Here is a 15,921-nt window from a genome sequence, read left to right on the forward strand (position 1 = left end):
GATCTCTTTTTTGGTTTTGTTTTTTTTTCCATATCTGATATGATGTGTTCATGGATATGCTAGCGTTTTTGTGTTTGTTGGGTACGTGGTGATTACGGCCCTAGACTTGTGGGAATAAACTGGATGAAATTCATCGTGGTATCAACCGAAGCTCAAAAAATACAGTAACAACGCCAGTCCGAACGCCTTGCTTTCTCTTATGACATCGTTCTGAAGGATAGCATTACACCCCCTCGACTGCACCAATCCAGGCGAACATCGCGCCAACAACCAAGGTCCCCATTGCCCAGACTCCACCCCATGCGAACGAACCCGCGAAATCAACACGGTCAAATGTGCCGAGTATCTGCACGATGGTATTGAGAAGCATCCCAGTAGTGAGGATCAGAGTCCGTGACACAAGTGCCCTCGTCTTGGCCGGTAGCTTTCCCCAAGTTTTGCGGCGAAGACTGACTATCAAGTATTCCCCTTCGCGGTTTGCGGGTTTCTCAAAGTCGTCGGCAGGGGAATAGATGGACTTGTAGAACAGGAATTCGCACAAAGAATAGCCAACAGGGAGCATAGCTAAGAAGAAGATAAGGTGATCACTGGAGCCACCCGTATGCTCAGGCTGAGCGGCCCCGATGGTGCGAAGACTCTCGAAATGTGCGAACATGAAAGGGCCCATCCAGGTCACACTGTTGAGATGATGAACGACACAGAAAACAGACGTGGCGGCGATCGTAGTGTAAAAGTGAGTGAGCCAGTCCCGCAAAATCCCTCGATTAGCGACGGTGGACGGAGGCTCGAGGGTACCTCGCCGGTTTTTCACAATAGTAGGCAGACAGAGCGTAGGGATCAGAGGGAATGAAATCGAGCAGAGCAAAATGGCAAACGACAACGCCGCCGAGGAAAGCCGCACGCGGTAGAAGAGAACCAGGATGTAGTAGGTCGGCATGTGTGTGACGAAGAAGTACGTCCAGATATCATGGGCTGTACCGAAGACGGGTTATTCTCTAGTCCGACAGATCGAAAGCGAGGAAACTCACGGTCAATCATCATAATCCACACCAGGCCAATCTCCACAGTTCGCCAGGCGATCAAGCCCAGGATCTCCCGCGGTTCCTCCACGTTCTTACTGACATGAGCGAAGTCGTCCACCGTGATGGATGCGGTGAGTTTGTAAAGGATGGAGCTGAGAATGAGACTGCTCAAAACACAGATCCCAAACCGAGAAGCTGCGGGCATGGCGATCACTCGCAGTAGCAGTGCAATGACTTTCCCTGGCTGGTCGCGTGCAGGACGCGTCTGGTCATCTTCCAAGGAAACTGCCTTCTTCCGAGGAGACATGATTGGTGATTGGAAACGATAGACGTCCAAGAAAGGTCTGAGTGAAGTGGCAGATCAAGTAGTTTGAGAAGAGAGAAGAGAGAAAGGCGGAGGGTGAAGGAGGAAAGAGAAGAAAGAAAGAGGAAAGAGAGAGGGAGGAATGTATAATGTTACGTCATCCATTATCGCTTATCCTTATCGGTTATCGACGCATCCATCACTCGTCCTTTTCTTCCTCCTCGCGCTCGGCGACTGCAAACTCCACTGTCCCGCTCTCTCGTCCCTTGGTGTCCCGCACAACAATCCGGTACTTACCCTGATCCCATAGGTCTTTGATGGTCAGCTCGCGCGTGCGACCCAAACTCTCAATGTCGCCAATGCGTGTCAGGGTTCCCTCCAAGTGCTTGTCAAATCCAGGTCTCGTGCAAATGTCCTGGAAGGCAAGCTGCATGGGCACCGAGTCGGCGCGCACCATGGCTCGCGAGTCAATGGTGAATATATTTTCATGATCGTAGGACTGGATGAAGTCCGCGCGGGTCATGATCTCGCGTGCTTCGTGCAGTGGGATCTCGGGCAGAACGTGGCCTGTGACGGGATCGTAGGTCTTCTCCATCTCCTTGGCGCGATCAACTAGTGCTTTTGCTAGCACCATGGCCGCAGACTGCACGGGGGTTGGGTCAATTGGCTGTGGCACTGGAAGCGGCGGGTGCTACTTACAGCGTACTTCTGCTGATCCATCACGTCGTCGTCCATCTCCATTCCAAGGATCCAGCACTGGTTGAGGAACCAGGTCCTCTCGGATCGGTAGATTTCTTCGCAGGTCTTCAACATGTCGCTGGACTTGGCGACGCGGTTGAGGAAGGAAAGTCGGCCGCCCACTTTATTGTAGACGTCCTCGAGCAGTGTCGACGGGAGATTCTCGCGGAAGAATTGTCTGCGGTAGTTTTGTAGCGCCGCCATTGCCTTGTCCTTGGGCAAGTCCGTCACCGGGATGAGTTCCATCCGTGTTGCGTACCTCTTCAGGCGCTCATAGACCCAGTAGTCGTCACTATTCAGGACTGGTTGTCACATTATCAGTCAATGCCAGACCAACCCTTCGGGTAGACTTACTGGTCGTCACTAGACCACTGGCAGCCCATTGCTCGGCCCGCTGCTGGATCATCTCGAGGAGATCCTGTCCATCATGGTCGTCACGAACCAGGTGGGTGCTGTTGATAATGAGCACCATCGGTGGCGAGCCCTTGCGTCTTCTCATCAGGGCCACCTTCTCCATCTTGTTAAAGGCCCGTTCAATGTCCAGCAAGGCAGTGGTATCCCGCGGTCCCCGAATGCTAAACAAGCTCCCAACATAACTGGTTCTCTTCGTCAGCACCAAGACATCAAATGCCACAATGGGCGGCAAACGTACTCTTCATGAAATTCATAGTCCAGCGCCTTCCCCAGTCGGATACGGAAGATCTCCAGATCCGCATGCGCTTCGAACATGGCAACGCCCTCACCATTGATTTTGCGCATCCCTTCCAGGAGCATGGAGGTCTTACCCGTGCCCTTCTCGCCGATGATTAGGTAGTAGTGGCCGCCAGATTTACCAGCGACGATATCATCGATCTTGGCCTGCTCGTCCCGCGGAACCCAGTGCTCTTCGTCGTGGTACTTGTGCTTCCCAGATACAACGCCTGCGACCTCGAGGGCGGGATCGCCGGGGCTAAAGGCATTGTCCATCTTGTCCAGAACCAAGTACTTGTAGTACTTGTGGTATGAATAACCCGCCGCACTTGAGGGCGAATGGGTCAGCCCGATCGATTCTACTATGGTCGGGGAACACTTACCCAAGAATGGCAATCGACGCCGCCGTGGTAGCGGCAGTCTCGAGCATTTTTAGGATCGTGGATTTCAGATTGGGGTCGGAATCACCGCTCCGCCCCCGGCCACCCTCATCATCACCCCGATCCGTCGGGTCTGGGCTTGGTCCGTACTGGCCGGTATTATTTTGAGGAAGAGAGGAATCGAACCGTTTGCACACGCACAGCACCGTCCGGTCGTTATACCCACGAGGCGCGAGTAGACCCTGCCGGGCGCGGGCCATCAGCGGTTGAGCCAGCCTCCGGCTCCATAGCATGGTGAATTAGTCACAGATTTTAAAGGGAATGCGATCTCCTTTGACGGATGTGCAGATCCGGCCGATGTGGTCAGCAATGAATGTCTCAGGAGACCAACAAAGCCCCTGTTCTAAGAAATCTCACCCGCGCCAGGGGGGTGATATGGTAGTTAAGGAGCGTATGGCCAGGGAGGCCGATTCAGAAGAATACACGGAAGAAAAGAAAGACAGAATGAGAAAAGCACAAAAGAGAGACGGGAAAGAGTATGAGAAGCAAAGAGATGTGGTCAATGGGAGTGAGTGGGCCAGCCCGAGGGAGGGCTTGGCATCGATTGGGTGGTGACCCGGGAGTTACTCAGTCGGAGGGACTTGACTGGTCGGTAGTTCCTATTAGAGATTCTAGTAGCCCGGGGGATCATTCCCTGATCCTCTGTGAGGTTTCCTTTTCTCGGGGGAGATTTTTGACGTCATCTGCAGTGCCGTTGAGAGAGGTATCGTGGTGCTTCTACTCGGGATCCCTGCCACGACCAGATATATATATCTCTCTCGACCGAGTTAGTCCCGAGTACCCCTCCAGTATCTATGTCAGGGGAATGATTAATTTCCAATACTAACTAACTAAACGAACGAACCATTTGAATCATACTCCCCTACATTAGATCATTCTTCACCCGGGAAACGCCCTGTGGAGACCACCTCCATCTTTTACCGCCTCTTCCGAATAATGCCGCAACTTCCAATCCCGCTCGGAGCAAATTTTCCTTGCCCGCTTCTACCTCGTTGACGCCCTTGATCTTTTTCTTTTTCTTTTCTTGGGGTACGGGGTTGCTGTCCTTTTGGTCTTCAATTGCCCCTGTCCTTCCTTGTACCATAGCCACTTTGCTTTCTCCCGGTCAACTTCCCGGCGGGTCTTCACTTTTTTTTTTATCGATTCCCTTCCCGCGCAACCGTCGCGACAGAACACGCCGTTTTCGCGTATTGACCTTGTCGGAGCTGTGATTTCTTCGTTCCGGACAGAATGGCGCAGATCAATGGGGAAAAGGAGCTCTCGAAAGGTTCGTCCGCCCTGTCCGTTGTGTCACACGAGCGCCGTACCTTTTTTTCCTTTTTCCCGAGACGAAGAACCCGCTGAAGCTGACCCGAACCAGAGGCTCCCGAATCTTCGCAAGAACTAGTGAACGGAAACGCAGTGGAGGAGGATCCCAATGCAGGTGGTATGTTGAGACCGGAGAAGCACGAGCGCGTGATAATGGACAGTGGGTTAACTGGTGCCAAGGTCTCTTCCAGATCTCCGTGAAGCTTCCTCATGAGCCACACAAGATCCAGGTCATGGTGAGTTTGATCCGTCTACATTCCCAGGAAGGAGCTGACCGTATGTGCTTTTGTGACTTCACAGGTGGCGAGCCAAGAGCAAGTCCAGGATGTCCGCCAATCGATCGTCGAGCTGCCCGGCACCTTCCAATACACATGCTTCCATCTGGAATTCAACGGCAACCGCATCAATGACTTCGTCGAGTTGTCCGAAGTGCCGGATCTAAAGGCCGACTCAGAGATCGTGCTGGTGGAGGATCCCTATACCGAGAAGGAGGCCCGGATGCACGTCGTTCGCACGAGGGAACTGCTCGGTGCCGCTGGGGACCGTGTGGACAACCTCCACGGTATTTCAGCGGGTCTGTCGCTGCACGATGCCATCTCGGCGGAGGCGGCTACTGCCGGTGCATCGGAGAAGGACCACACGCTCTCCAACTACGACCTGACGGGCGCCTCATCCCTGCAGACCATTCTTCCAAAGCCGCAGGATCCCCTGCCTAAAACGGTGAAGTCAATCTCGCTCTCGCCGTGGAATCCGCCTCCGTACCATCTGCGTCAGAAGGGCCACCTGCTCTATTTCCAGGTCACCACCAACGAAGGGGAGCAGTTCCAGATCACATCCCATGTGTCGGGCTTCTTTGTGAACAAGTGCTCGAACCACAAATTCGACCCATTCCCGCGGGCTATGCCCAAGAAGGAGGGCAGTGCGCACTCGCTCCTCACTTTGATCTCTCAACTCTCGCCCTCGTTTAGCTCTGCCTTTGAAGCTCTGCAGGAGTACAACAATCAGAAGGATCTCCTGACGACTTTCCCCTTCCAGAATGCCATTCCTAACAGCCCATGGCTCGTCTCACCAACCTCTTCGAGCCTGAACGCGCACCAGCCTGATATCACCCGGTCACAGGAGAGCTATCTGGTCTCTGGCGTTGATAACGCTGAGACGCTGCGAGACTGGAACGAGGAATTCCAGACGACCCGCGAGCTGCCCCGCGACACCGTTCACGACCGCGTGTTCCGGGAACGTTTGACCTCCAAGCTCTTTGCTGATTATAATGAGGCTGCCGCCCGCGGTGCCGTGCTGGTCGCGCGGGGCGAGGTTGCGCCTCTGAACCCGACCGAGGCACGCGACGCCCAGATCTTTGTGTACAACAACATCTTCTATTCTTTCGGTGCTGACGGTGTTGGCACTTTCACCTCCGAGGGCGGCGACGAGGCCGCGCGTGTGGCCGTTGGAAAGGACGTCCTGGGTATCAAGGCAGTGAACCAGCTCGATATCGAAGGGCTGTTCACGCCCGGTACCGTGGTGGTTGATTATCTAGGCAAGCGCATTGTTGGCCAGAGCATTGTCCCTGGTATCTTCAAGCAGCGCGAGCCTGGCGAGCACCAGATCGATTACGGCGGTGTTGAGGGCAAGGACGTTGTTGCCACCCACGCCGACTTTGTGCCGGTCTTTGAGAAGTTGTCGAAGGCGCTCCGTATCAAGAGTCACCCGGTCTGGGATAAGGATAACGAGCGTCACGATCTGGAAGGTAGTGTCGAGACCAAGGGTCTCCTGGGTACCGATGGACGGAAGTACGTCCTTGACCTGTACCGCGTGGCGCCCTTGGATGCCGTGTGGCAGGAAGAGGATGGCAGCGAGGCCTATCCTCACCGCATGTCTGTTCTGCGATTGGAACTGGTTGAGGCGTACTGGAGACACAAGATGAGCCAGTACGTCAAGGCCGAGGTTGAACGCCGCCGGAGTGAGAAGGCCCAGGAGAAAGAGGGCAAGCCTGAGGAGGACTCGGAAGAGAAGAAGAACGAGGAGGCTGCGGAGCAGGAGAAAGTCGATATCTCTGGGTTCAACCTCGCCCTCAACCCCGACGTTTACAGTGGCCAGGTCCCCCAGACTCCGGATGAAAAAGAGCAGTGGGCCCAGGACGAGAAGGACGTGCGAGAGGCCTGTGATCACCTGCGGTCCAAGGTCATCCCTGATCTGGTCCAAGACCTTCACGACGGCGATGTGGGCTTCCCCATGGACGGCCAGTCCTTGACTCAGCTGCTGCACAAGCGTGGTATCAACGTCCGCTACCTCGGCAAGCTGGCTCAGATGTCTGCTGAGAAGGGCCCTCGTCTGCAGGCCTTGTCGACTCTGCTGGTTCAGGAGATGGTTGCTCGTGCCTTCAAGCACGTTGCCAACAAGTATCTCCGCAATCTTCCCGACACGTTTGTGGCGCCCTGCCTTGCCCACCTGCTGAACTGTCTGCTGGGCACCGATGTTAACGCTGCCCCTCGCCCGGAAATTGACAACTCCTTGAAGAAGATCTTCCCCGAGGCTGATTTCTCTTTCGAGAAGGTCACCCCGGAGTCGCTCCGCGCTGAGATCGAGAAGCAGGTCACCATCCGGTACCGCTTCTCCCTGGAGAACGGATGGGCCAATTCGCTCCGACACCTCCAGCTCCTGCGTGATATTTCCCTCAAGCTTGGTATCCAGCTGGGTGCCCGTGACTTTGCTTTCACCAAGGCTCAGGTGAAGGAACAGGCTCCTACCGTCAATAACGCCAACGGAAACGGCACTGACGACAGCAAGAAGAAGAAAAAGAAGGGTGGCGACACTAGCTCTCCGAACCGTGCTGCCGTGGATAACAAGCCTACAGTGACCTTCACCTCTGACGACATTCTCAACGTCGTGCCCCTGGTCAAGGACGCTTCTCCCCGGAGTGCTTTGGCGGAGGAGGCACTGGAAGCAGGTCGGATCTCGCTCATGCAAAACCAGAAGCAGCTGGGCCAGGAGCTCATTCTGGAATCTCTGTCGCTGCACGAGCAGATCTATGGTATCCTCCACCCAGAGGTTGCCAAGCTGTACCACCAGCTCTCCATGCTTTACTACCAGACCGACGAGAAGGAGGCAGCCGTGGAGCTGGCTCGCAAGGCGGTCATTGTCACCGAGCGCACACTGGGTGTGGACTCGGCCGATACCATTCTCGCCTACCTGAACCTGAGTCTGTTCGAGCATGCTTCGGGTAACACCCAGACTGCCCTGGTGTACATCAAGCACGCCATGGATCTGTGGAAGATCATCTACGGTGCCAGCCACCCTGACTCCATCACGACCATGAACAACGCGGCCGTGATGCTGCAACATCTCAAGCAGTACTCCGATTCCCGCAAGTGGTTCGAGGCATCGCTGTCTGTCTGCGAAGACCTCTTTGGCAAGCAGTCCATCAACACCGCCACTATCCTCTTCCAGTTGGCACAAGCTCTGGCCCTAGATCAGGACTCCAAGGCGGCCGTCGGCAAGATGCGCGACGCGTACAACATCTTCCTTGCCCAGCTAGGCCCCAACGATCGCAATACCAAGGAGGCCGAAACCTGGCTTGAGCAGCTTACGCAGAACGCCGTCTCCATCGCCAAACACGCCAAGGACATCCAGGCTCGCCGCCTGCGCCGTATCAACATGAACCCCCGCGTCTCTTCCATGGGCACCCGTGTCCAGCCTCAGGTCGGCCAGACCGCGCCCGAGACTGCCGGCACCGCCGATGCCGCCGGGACCAGCTGGGACTCGCGCAGCGTCGACGAGCTGCTGAAGTTCATTGAGGGCGGTGACACCGGCTCCTCACGCTCGAAGCAGACGAAGCGCGCTGCTACGAGCAACCCCAAGCTCCGAGGAAAGCAGAAGCAGACTCCCAAGGCATGAACTACTGCTTTTCATCCTTACACCGTCGGAGAGCATCGTACCTAGTGTATGGATCCCGCGTTACTCTTCTCTTCCCTCTTACCATCAAAATACTTTATATCCATTGTTGTTCTGTCTGTGGGTGGTTTAGTCGGGTTGGATGAGTCAAGACCGTTTCTTTGTGTGTGTATTGTAGATCTACTCTCCTCTCTACTCTTTTGTCTTCTTTGATTTGGCCAGGTTGATTGTACTATATGGCTCTACTTGTGCATGATGAGGGACCTGGGTTATGCATATGGATTTCTTTTCCTTCTGTTTCTTTGTAGTTGTATTACGTGGTCTCTTTTATACTTCGTGGGTTGTGGATCGCTCACGCTTTACCCAATCGGGTTGTTTACCCGGATTGCCTCCGACACTCCGGCGTCTTCTTCCACCTGCATTCCATTCAACCCACCTCAACACGCGCCCTCGGGGCCTTGCATACTCCTTTATTCTCAAATTACATATTTTCATCTCTTCCTCATCGCATGTCTTGATTGCTGTTTGGATATTGAGGAGTGTGGTGTTGGGCCTCTTTTTCTCTTACCATGCATCCTTGAGGAGTGGGTGTTGCGCGGTATGAATTGCACCCTCACGTCCCCGAAAACCCCAGGGACTGATTCCACGTACAGCTGCATGATATAACCCTATATTATTATCTTAGCCGGACTCAATGGAGGACGTCCAGGCAACCGCACGATGGGCCAATCGTATGCTGCGCCCTCTAACCTCTATCTACCGCCGCCTTGAGAAACACCAAGAGACACTATCAATTATCGCTACCGAATCGAGATCCCAGAATTACCCAGAAGACAGCTTTGTGACTGCGCCGGCCACAACAACACAGGTTCGAAAAAGCAGGATCAATGGGTCGGATGCGGACGAGGACGAGAACGATCCCGTTTGGGTACCCGGCAAGAAGGTCGAGCAGCGCCGGATCAGACACAAATACTCGTCTCGTGGGGAGGAGAACGGTGGGCGCAGACGCAACCGGTTGTCTATCCACAGCCCAGAGGCACCTCGGACGCTGCCTGGCGCGATCGAGCTCGCGACGCCTTTGATTAACGGGAAACGATGGGAGGCCCCTTCGAGCGTGCAATCACAGCCCTCATCCATTAAGCCCAGTCGTGTCTACGGAAAGGGACACCTGCAGGCATTTCGCGATAAATATCCGCTGCACAAGAGTCCGTGGCAGGAGCTGCTCCACCAATCCGGCGACTCTGGCTTTGCCGATATTGCGCATAATCTTCATCGTGTTCTCCAGAACTTTCTGTGCAATACTCGGATCACCAAAAATGATACCAACGATCCACCTCCAAAGCCTCTTCGTGGCGCGCGTTCTCTGATGTCGATGGTCGTGCGGCGTTTGCCCGAGTTCATTGCAAACGAGCAGAAGGAGCAAGGCGAGTTGGACGAGGATGGAGATGAAGACATGTGCGGTGCATATTTTACAGAATTGGAATCTTTCTACGCACCTCACGGCAGGGGATGGAAGCCTCTTCGCGAAGCCGTGCGCTCTCAGGGCATCCATTTGGTGGCTATGATGATACAAAACAAGTGGGTGACTGAAGCGGTCGCCTGCGCGCTTATTGAAAAGTGTCGATATCATGAACCAGATGCTTGCGAGTCTTTATTGTCGACATTTCTTTCCACGTGCAAGACATACCCTTACCCGCTCTCCTTACGCCCGTCTGGTGATTCACAATTGAAGGGTGACGCTGTCCAATTACTGCGGCTTTATGCTTGCTACGGCCCGGCACATCGGTCTTATATTTTTGATGAGCTGGCCAAGCTTCTTTTACGCGGTGTTCTTCCGCCAGAATGGATGGCAACGAAGTTGTGGACTAGCTGGATGACACGTGCAACGATATCATTATCAAAGGAAGACGCCGATTGTGCCGCGGCCTCGCGGCTGATCGAAGCCGTGATCCTTTCAGCCAGCGGCGTTCGTCCAGACACCCAGTCCGCGGCACCTGTGCGAAGATACTCTCGCAAACGGCCAGCATTCCGCGGTGGAAGGACGCGCGCTTCGTCCGCGGCAGCTACGAACAAGCCGGCCGCTGACCGGCCGTGCCCCGTGCCGGTGGAGGACGCTCTGAGTAACCACGTCATGAGCCTCATGGCAGCGCTGTGCGGGATGCATGTCTCGAGGTCTCGCGAATTGGATGCGGCTGACTCTGCGGGTGGGACGAAAGCGGGGGTTATCCTCAAATACGTCTCTTTTTCAGTGGAGCGGGAGATGGACTTAAAGCCTTTCTCTGGTAGTCCCAGCATCACCTCTCATCACTTATTACGGCGTGGGTGCATTTTACTGGCGAATTGTCTGCTACGATGTAACACTGCAGTATTATCCGACGACCTCCCAGACGAAGTGACACTCACAACAAATGTCGACGACTATTCGCACGAATTGGCTTCCCGCTCAAACCTGGTAAAGGAATTGGCATCATTTGTGCGGCAAGCTTTTCGTTGTTTTGGAGGCAGTTCGGAAAGTGAGCGCGTCCGAACCGGTCAAGAAATTCGCCGCATGATAGCTCTCTTCCCTCGGCTCACCAAAGCGCCGGGTTTATCTGCGCTTCTTGGTCGAATCGCCGCAGAAGCTGCCATGGAGTTTGCAGAGAGTACTGGTGAGCCGGAAGATCACCTGTGGGCCGTTGAGATTCAAGAGATGGTAGCCTCTGTCCGGGCTCGAGCGGAGGATGAAGAAAACGATGGCGTTGTTGACGCTGGACAGAGGACCGGCCTCTACCGCTGGGAAGAGAGCATTGGAGAGTGGGTTGCTAGGACGCCGATGGCAAAGCGCAAGCCGATATTTGCAAGGCATAGCAGCAAGTGCGCCTTCATGTCTTCAACTCCACCGCCATGTATACCGTGTTCCACAGATAGCAGCTCTCCCTTCTCAGATCGGTCCGAGAGGCCCGGCTCCAGCTTGACCTCATCCCCTTCATCGGTGTGCACGAAGCGATCGCTCGAACACTCCGACTCCTCGCCTACACGACCCCGCAAGCGACAGCGGTCTGCTTCCGTGGTTGTGATCAACAATGTGGAGCGCCCTCGAACGAGGTCTTCGACTATCAATTACAGAACCCGATCCGCGTCCGTGACGTCGGCCTCCTCTCGTCGTTACCATCTGCGGGAAATGTCGAGGACCAATATAGTCCAGCAGCGGGGCCCCATGGGGCCCCGGCCCGCACCCAAGATCGAAGTCGTGATTATCAATAAAAAAGGGACCAGAGCGGCCGAGGATGAGCTTGCGGAGCCTGTCCGGGAGCCTGTTGTCAAGCAGGTCCATCACCCTGCAGATCGTCGACCACGCGGACGGCCTCCAGGGCGACCACCTTCTGCGCCGTCAATACCACGACGAGCGCCGATGGTGATTCCCTGCTCCCAGGACGAGGACAGCGATGATGAGCTGAGCTTCATGTGAGCAACTGCCAAGAGTCCGCTTCGCTTGGCCGAGTGGCAGATAATCTGGGCATGCCAAATTCTTTTTCAATCTATTAGGATTCCGGGATGCGTCCATGGTTCTGGCATCCATCTCATTTTGCACGAACCGATCCGCACCCTTGGATGTGTTGGAGCTTGATGGTGTTCGACCGATCGCGAAGGATGATCGGTCTAGTTCACTCAGACATTCTTGTTTGGAAACGGTGGATCAGGAGAATGGTCCGCTTTTAGTTTGGTTTTTGCGAAGCCGGTGTTTCGGACCTGCTTGACACGATACCCACGGGCCTTTGAGTTTCCCCATTATTGTTTTACTTTCTGTACATACTCTCTGGATATGACTTGGAATTGAGGGGTTGTTGTAGAGACACCGGTGAGGCGTGATTATTAGGCTATTGTACAGCTATCGCAAGAAACACACATTCTCACACAGACCTAACCTAGATGAGACCGTACACGGCGAGTCTCCGCTTACTCTTGCGGTCGCCACGTTTCAACATATGTATGCCCTCATGTATCCCGAACAGGGCAGGGGGTCACGCCTATCAGTCGGGTTTCGCCCGTCCACTCTCGGAAGGAGATCCTCCATCTAACCCGCCTTTGGTCTGATATAGATGAAGCCGCCAAGGCCCTAGACAGGGGGTTGCGGGAGATCAAGCAGGATTTACAGTGCGGCTTAATACTGCAACTTAGTTAATTGTCATCATGGTATTCAGGCTGATCTCTCCGTGTTTCGCGTCATTCAATCCACCACACTGGATCGTGTCCGCCAAGAGACCAAGGCATATCCTCAAACCGCCAGTCGTGGTGCTGCCGCGGGGATCGGCGCGAAAATTGGCTCTGGCGCCCGCGGGTTGGACAACGGACTTTGCTGGCGCTGGGAGTGTTTCAGGCTCGACCACTTACAGAGGGGAACTCCATGACTGCCGGTACATTTCTTTTTTGTTGCTGGAGGACAGTCAGTATCGGTCACACTGGTTTGTGTAGTGCTGGCTGTTTGGGCAGCACAATATGAAGTTCATTCGACCAATGCAAGGCTCGTCCCGCCTCTGCTCCTGCTGCTGTTTCATGAAATAATCCGGAAGTGACCAGTCAGTCCCATCATTCTTGATACACTCGTGGAGTCCGGGCCCGAGCAGCCCTGGTTCCTTACACCTTATTTTTCCCGTCTCATGTCTCGGGCGTGGACGGGATAAAGGGACCTCTTTGTCTCCTTGTTTGTGTTCCTGGCTCATGCAACAATAGACATTCTTATTGTCTCTTTCTTCACTTCCTTTCTGTCTCCCTTCTTTCGTCATTGCATTGTGGTGGACGTGCTCCATACTTTGCCCTTGTTGGCCGGTGACTGCGTCACCAGCATTCCCTTCGTTGCGCCGCCGACTGCCTGGATGCATCTGCGCTGCCCTGTCCATTCTTCTTCTTTACCTGCCCGGTGGCTGGCTTTATTGATTTTTGCTTTCCATCCGTTACGTCTAGGCTGGCCCTATCTTTCTCAATCCCAGCAACCCGACCGGTCACTACTTGAAACCAGCTGAATTATCGCTACTCTCTTTTTGCTCAGTCTCTTCAGCATCGTGGTGGTGTCCTGATCGCTGGCTGTGCTGTCCCAATCCTTTTCAGACAGAAAAACACCCTTTTCTTGGCTTTGATATCGACGGTCCCTTGTCAGATCCCTTTTCGAGCGAGCAGGTCTCACACTCGCAAGAATTGAATTGCAAACATCAATTCCATTCAGGACTTTCAAGACGTGAGCTGGTTCTCGTGGAGCAACCATGGGCCGCCTTCTTCTGGCTGTCTTTCTCGCCGGGCTAACAAGCGCGACGGAGATGGACAATATCAATATCAACAAGCGACATGACTCCTCCAGTTCATCAGAGCGCTTCTACGAGGCCCTCAATGACGACCTAGCACGAATCTCCCTTCTCGCCCTCGGTTGCGCCGCAGCCGCCATGTACGTGTGGCAGCTCGGCTTCCGCTTCTCCGGCCATCTGCGACGGCTATCTAGCTTCAGCGATGACCGGCAGCGATATTTCATGTCAGCGCATGAGACATTTGCCCGGCTCAAGGAGCACTTGATCTATGCTCCGCTATTTCGCACGCGGCACAACCGCGAGTTCCAGCTCTCGCAGGCTGTCAACATGGGGAATCTGCCCAGTCGGTTTCATGCGCTCCTCATCTCGGGAATCATTGCTATGAACGTGGCACTCTGCGTTGTTACAGTTCCCTATCGGTCGACGGAGGACACCGTCGCAGGTGTCATCCGCAACCGTACTGGCACGATGGCAACAGTCAACTTGATCCCGCTGGTCCTCATGGCTGGTCGGAACAATCCTCTTATCGCGATGCTGCACGTCCCCTTTGACACTTGGAATTTGCTCCACCGATGGCTGGGTCGCATTGTCGTTTTGGAGTCTCTGGCTCATGTGTTCGCGTGGGCTGTTCCAAAGGCCCAGGAAAGTAAGTGATCCACCCCAGGCTGCTGATTTGTACATCCCATACTGATGTTGATATCTAGACGGGTGGAGTGCCGTCGGAATGGTGTTTGGTGAAAGCAACTTCATGCTTGCTGGCCTGGTGGTATGTTATGATCCAATCCCGCTACTAGTATAGACACTAACATGGTGTTCAAGGCTGCCTGTGGATTCACGGCTCTACTTGTCCATTCCCCTTCTGCTATTCGCCATGCTTTCTACGAAACCTTCCTTCATCTGCATATTGTCCTTGCGGCCGTGTCTATGGCCTTTCTTTGGATCCATTTGGACGGAATGATCTCGCAGACGTACCTGATGGCAGCGCTCATCTTCTGGGCCCTCGAGGTAAGCTTCATATTTCGATTATACGAGAATTCCATCTAACCGTTTCCAGCGAACTACTCGTCTTTTCATCATTGCGTACCGCAACTTTGGGCGCCAATCCACTACCGCCACTGTCGAAGCAATGCCTGGCGACGCCATGCGCATCACGCTGCGTCTAACTCGGCCCTGGACCTTCCAGCCGGGCCAACATATCTACCTTTACATCCCCGCAGTCGGGTGGTGGTCATCGCACCCGTTTTCTGTCGGATGGAGCGAAACCGAAGAAGTGCTATCGGACGAGAAATCAATGCCGATGTCCCGACAAGATCTCCTCGGCGTGCCACAAAAAACTACCCTTTCACTCCTCGTCCGCCGCCGCACGGGCATGACCGACAAGCTCTTCCAACGCGCCGCCGACTCATTTGGCTCCCGCATAACACTCCGTGCCTTCGCAGAAGGTCCCTACGGCAACATCCACACGCTGGATTCCTACGGGTCAGTCCTGCTCTTCGCCGGCGGCGTGGGGATAACGCACCACGTCCCCTTTGTGCGACATCTCGTCGCCGGTTTCGCAGACGGGACAGTCGCAGCCCGCCGCGTCACGCTCGTCTGGATCATTCAGTCCCCAGAGCACCTGGAGTGGATCCGTCCCTGGATGACCAGTATCCTGGCCATGGACCGCCGCCGCGAAGTCCTCCGGATCAAGCTCTTTGTTACCCGTCCCCGCAACGCAAAGGAGATCCAAAGCCCCTCGGCTACCGTGCAGATGTTTCCTGGTCGGCCTAATATCGACACTCTTGTTGGTATGGAAGTCGAGAACCAGGTGGGCGCTATGGGGGTCCTGGTTTGTGGAAATGGGAGCCTGAGCGATGATGTACGGCGCGTGTGTCGGAAGAGACAAACTCGCACCCATGTGGATTATATCGAGGAGAGCTTCTCGTGGTAGGATGTTCGCGGCGCTGATGGCTTGTTTTCATGACTACGTTTTTGCGATGATCCCTTCCAGTGACGATGATTTCGTTTCTTCTTAACTGCTGGATTCTCTTCGTCCTCGGCAGCAGTCTTCACTTTCTTCTTATCCCGGTGCTGGACCTTGTCTTAAGAATCCTTCGCCATAAGTTTGATTCTTTCTATTGTGCAGCCGGCTCTATTGTTTCTTTCCTCATAAGTGTCAACTATTCGTCATTCCCTGGAGATTTTGATTCTTGTACATATCTTTGCTCTTGTCCGTACCGGCCTTTTTTGAAAATGGGGAAACCGTGCGCTGGGTA

The 15,921-nt window shown here is 54.5% G+C and overlaps 5 protein-coding genes across 5 annotated transcripts; 3 read left to right on the plus strand and 2 right to left on the minus strand.

The window, feature by feature from the left end:
* Positions 1-223: 223 nt before the first annotated feature.
* On the minus strand, positions 224-1,329 carry N7474_004094 (uncharacterized protein; the record flags this gene model as incomplete). The annotated part of the gene is made up of 2 exons (XM_057195509.1): positions 224-972; positions 1,029-1,329. 2 exons carry the CDS (start codon positions 1,327-1,329, stop codon positions 224-226), a joined length of 1,050 nt encoding a protein of 349 aa, XP_057052905.1.
* A 196-nt stretch (positions 1,330-1,525) lies between these two features.
* On the minus strand, positions 1,526-3,427 carry N7474_004095 (ATP-binding protein; the record flags this gene model as incomplete). Its single annotated transcript, XM_057195510.1, has 5 exons — positions 1,526-1,969; positions 2,026-2,366; positions 2,419-2,660; positions 2,717-3,082; positions 3,138-3,427. 5 exons carry the CDS (start codon positions 3,425-3,427, stop codon positions 1,526-1,528), a joined length of 1,683 nt encoding a protein of 560 aa, XP_057052906.1.
* A 997-nt stretch (positions 3,428-4,424) lies between these two features.
* N7474_004096 (translation initiation factor 3 subunit CLU1) lies at positions 4,425-8,393 on the plus strand (the record flags this gene model as incomplete). The annotated part of the gene is made up of 4 exons (XM_057195511.1): positions 4,425-4,497; positions 4,555-4,620; positions 4,683-4,738; positions 4,803-8,393. 4 exons carry the CDS (start codon positions 4,425-4,427, stop codon positions 8,391-8,393), a joined length of 3,786 nt encoding a protein of 1,261 aa, XP_057052907.1.
* A 691-nt stretch (positions 8,394-9,084) lies between these two features.
* N7474_004097 (uncharacterized protein) lies at positions 9,085-11,838 on the plus strand (the record flags this gene model as incomplete). Its single annotated transcript, XM_057195512.1, has 1 exon — positions 9,085-11,838. The coding sequence occupies one exon, from the start codon at positions 9,085-9,087 to the stop codon at positions 11,836-11,838; it is 2,754 nt and encodes a 917-aa protein (XP_057052908.1).
* Positions 11,839-13,627: 1,789 nt separating this feature from the next.
* N7474_004098 (ferric reductase family protein) lies at positions 13,628-15,596 on the plus strand (the record flags this gene model as incomplete). The annotated part of the gene is made up of 4 exons (XM_057195513.1): positions 13,628-14,312; positions 14,371-14,432; positions 14,486-14,671; positions 14,721-15,596. The coding sequence occupies 4 exons, from the start codon at positions 13,628-13,630 to the stop codon at positions 15,594-15,596; spliced, it is 1,809 nt and encodes a 602-aa protein (XP_057052909.1).
* Between the last annotated feature and the right edge of the window lie 325 nt (positions 15,597-15,921).

Source organism: Penicillium riverlandense, assembly GCF_028828495.1.
Source record: "Penicillium riverlandense strain IBT 135883 chromosome Unknown utg000003l_segment0_segment0, whole genome shotgun sequence".
Taxonomy (NCBI): domain Eukaryota; kingdom Fungi; phylum Ascomycota; class Eurotiomycetes; order Eurotiales; family Aspergillaceae; genus Penicillium; species Penicillium riverlandense.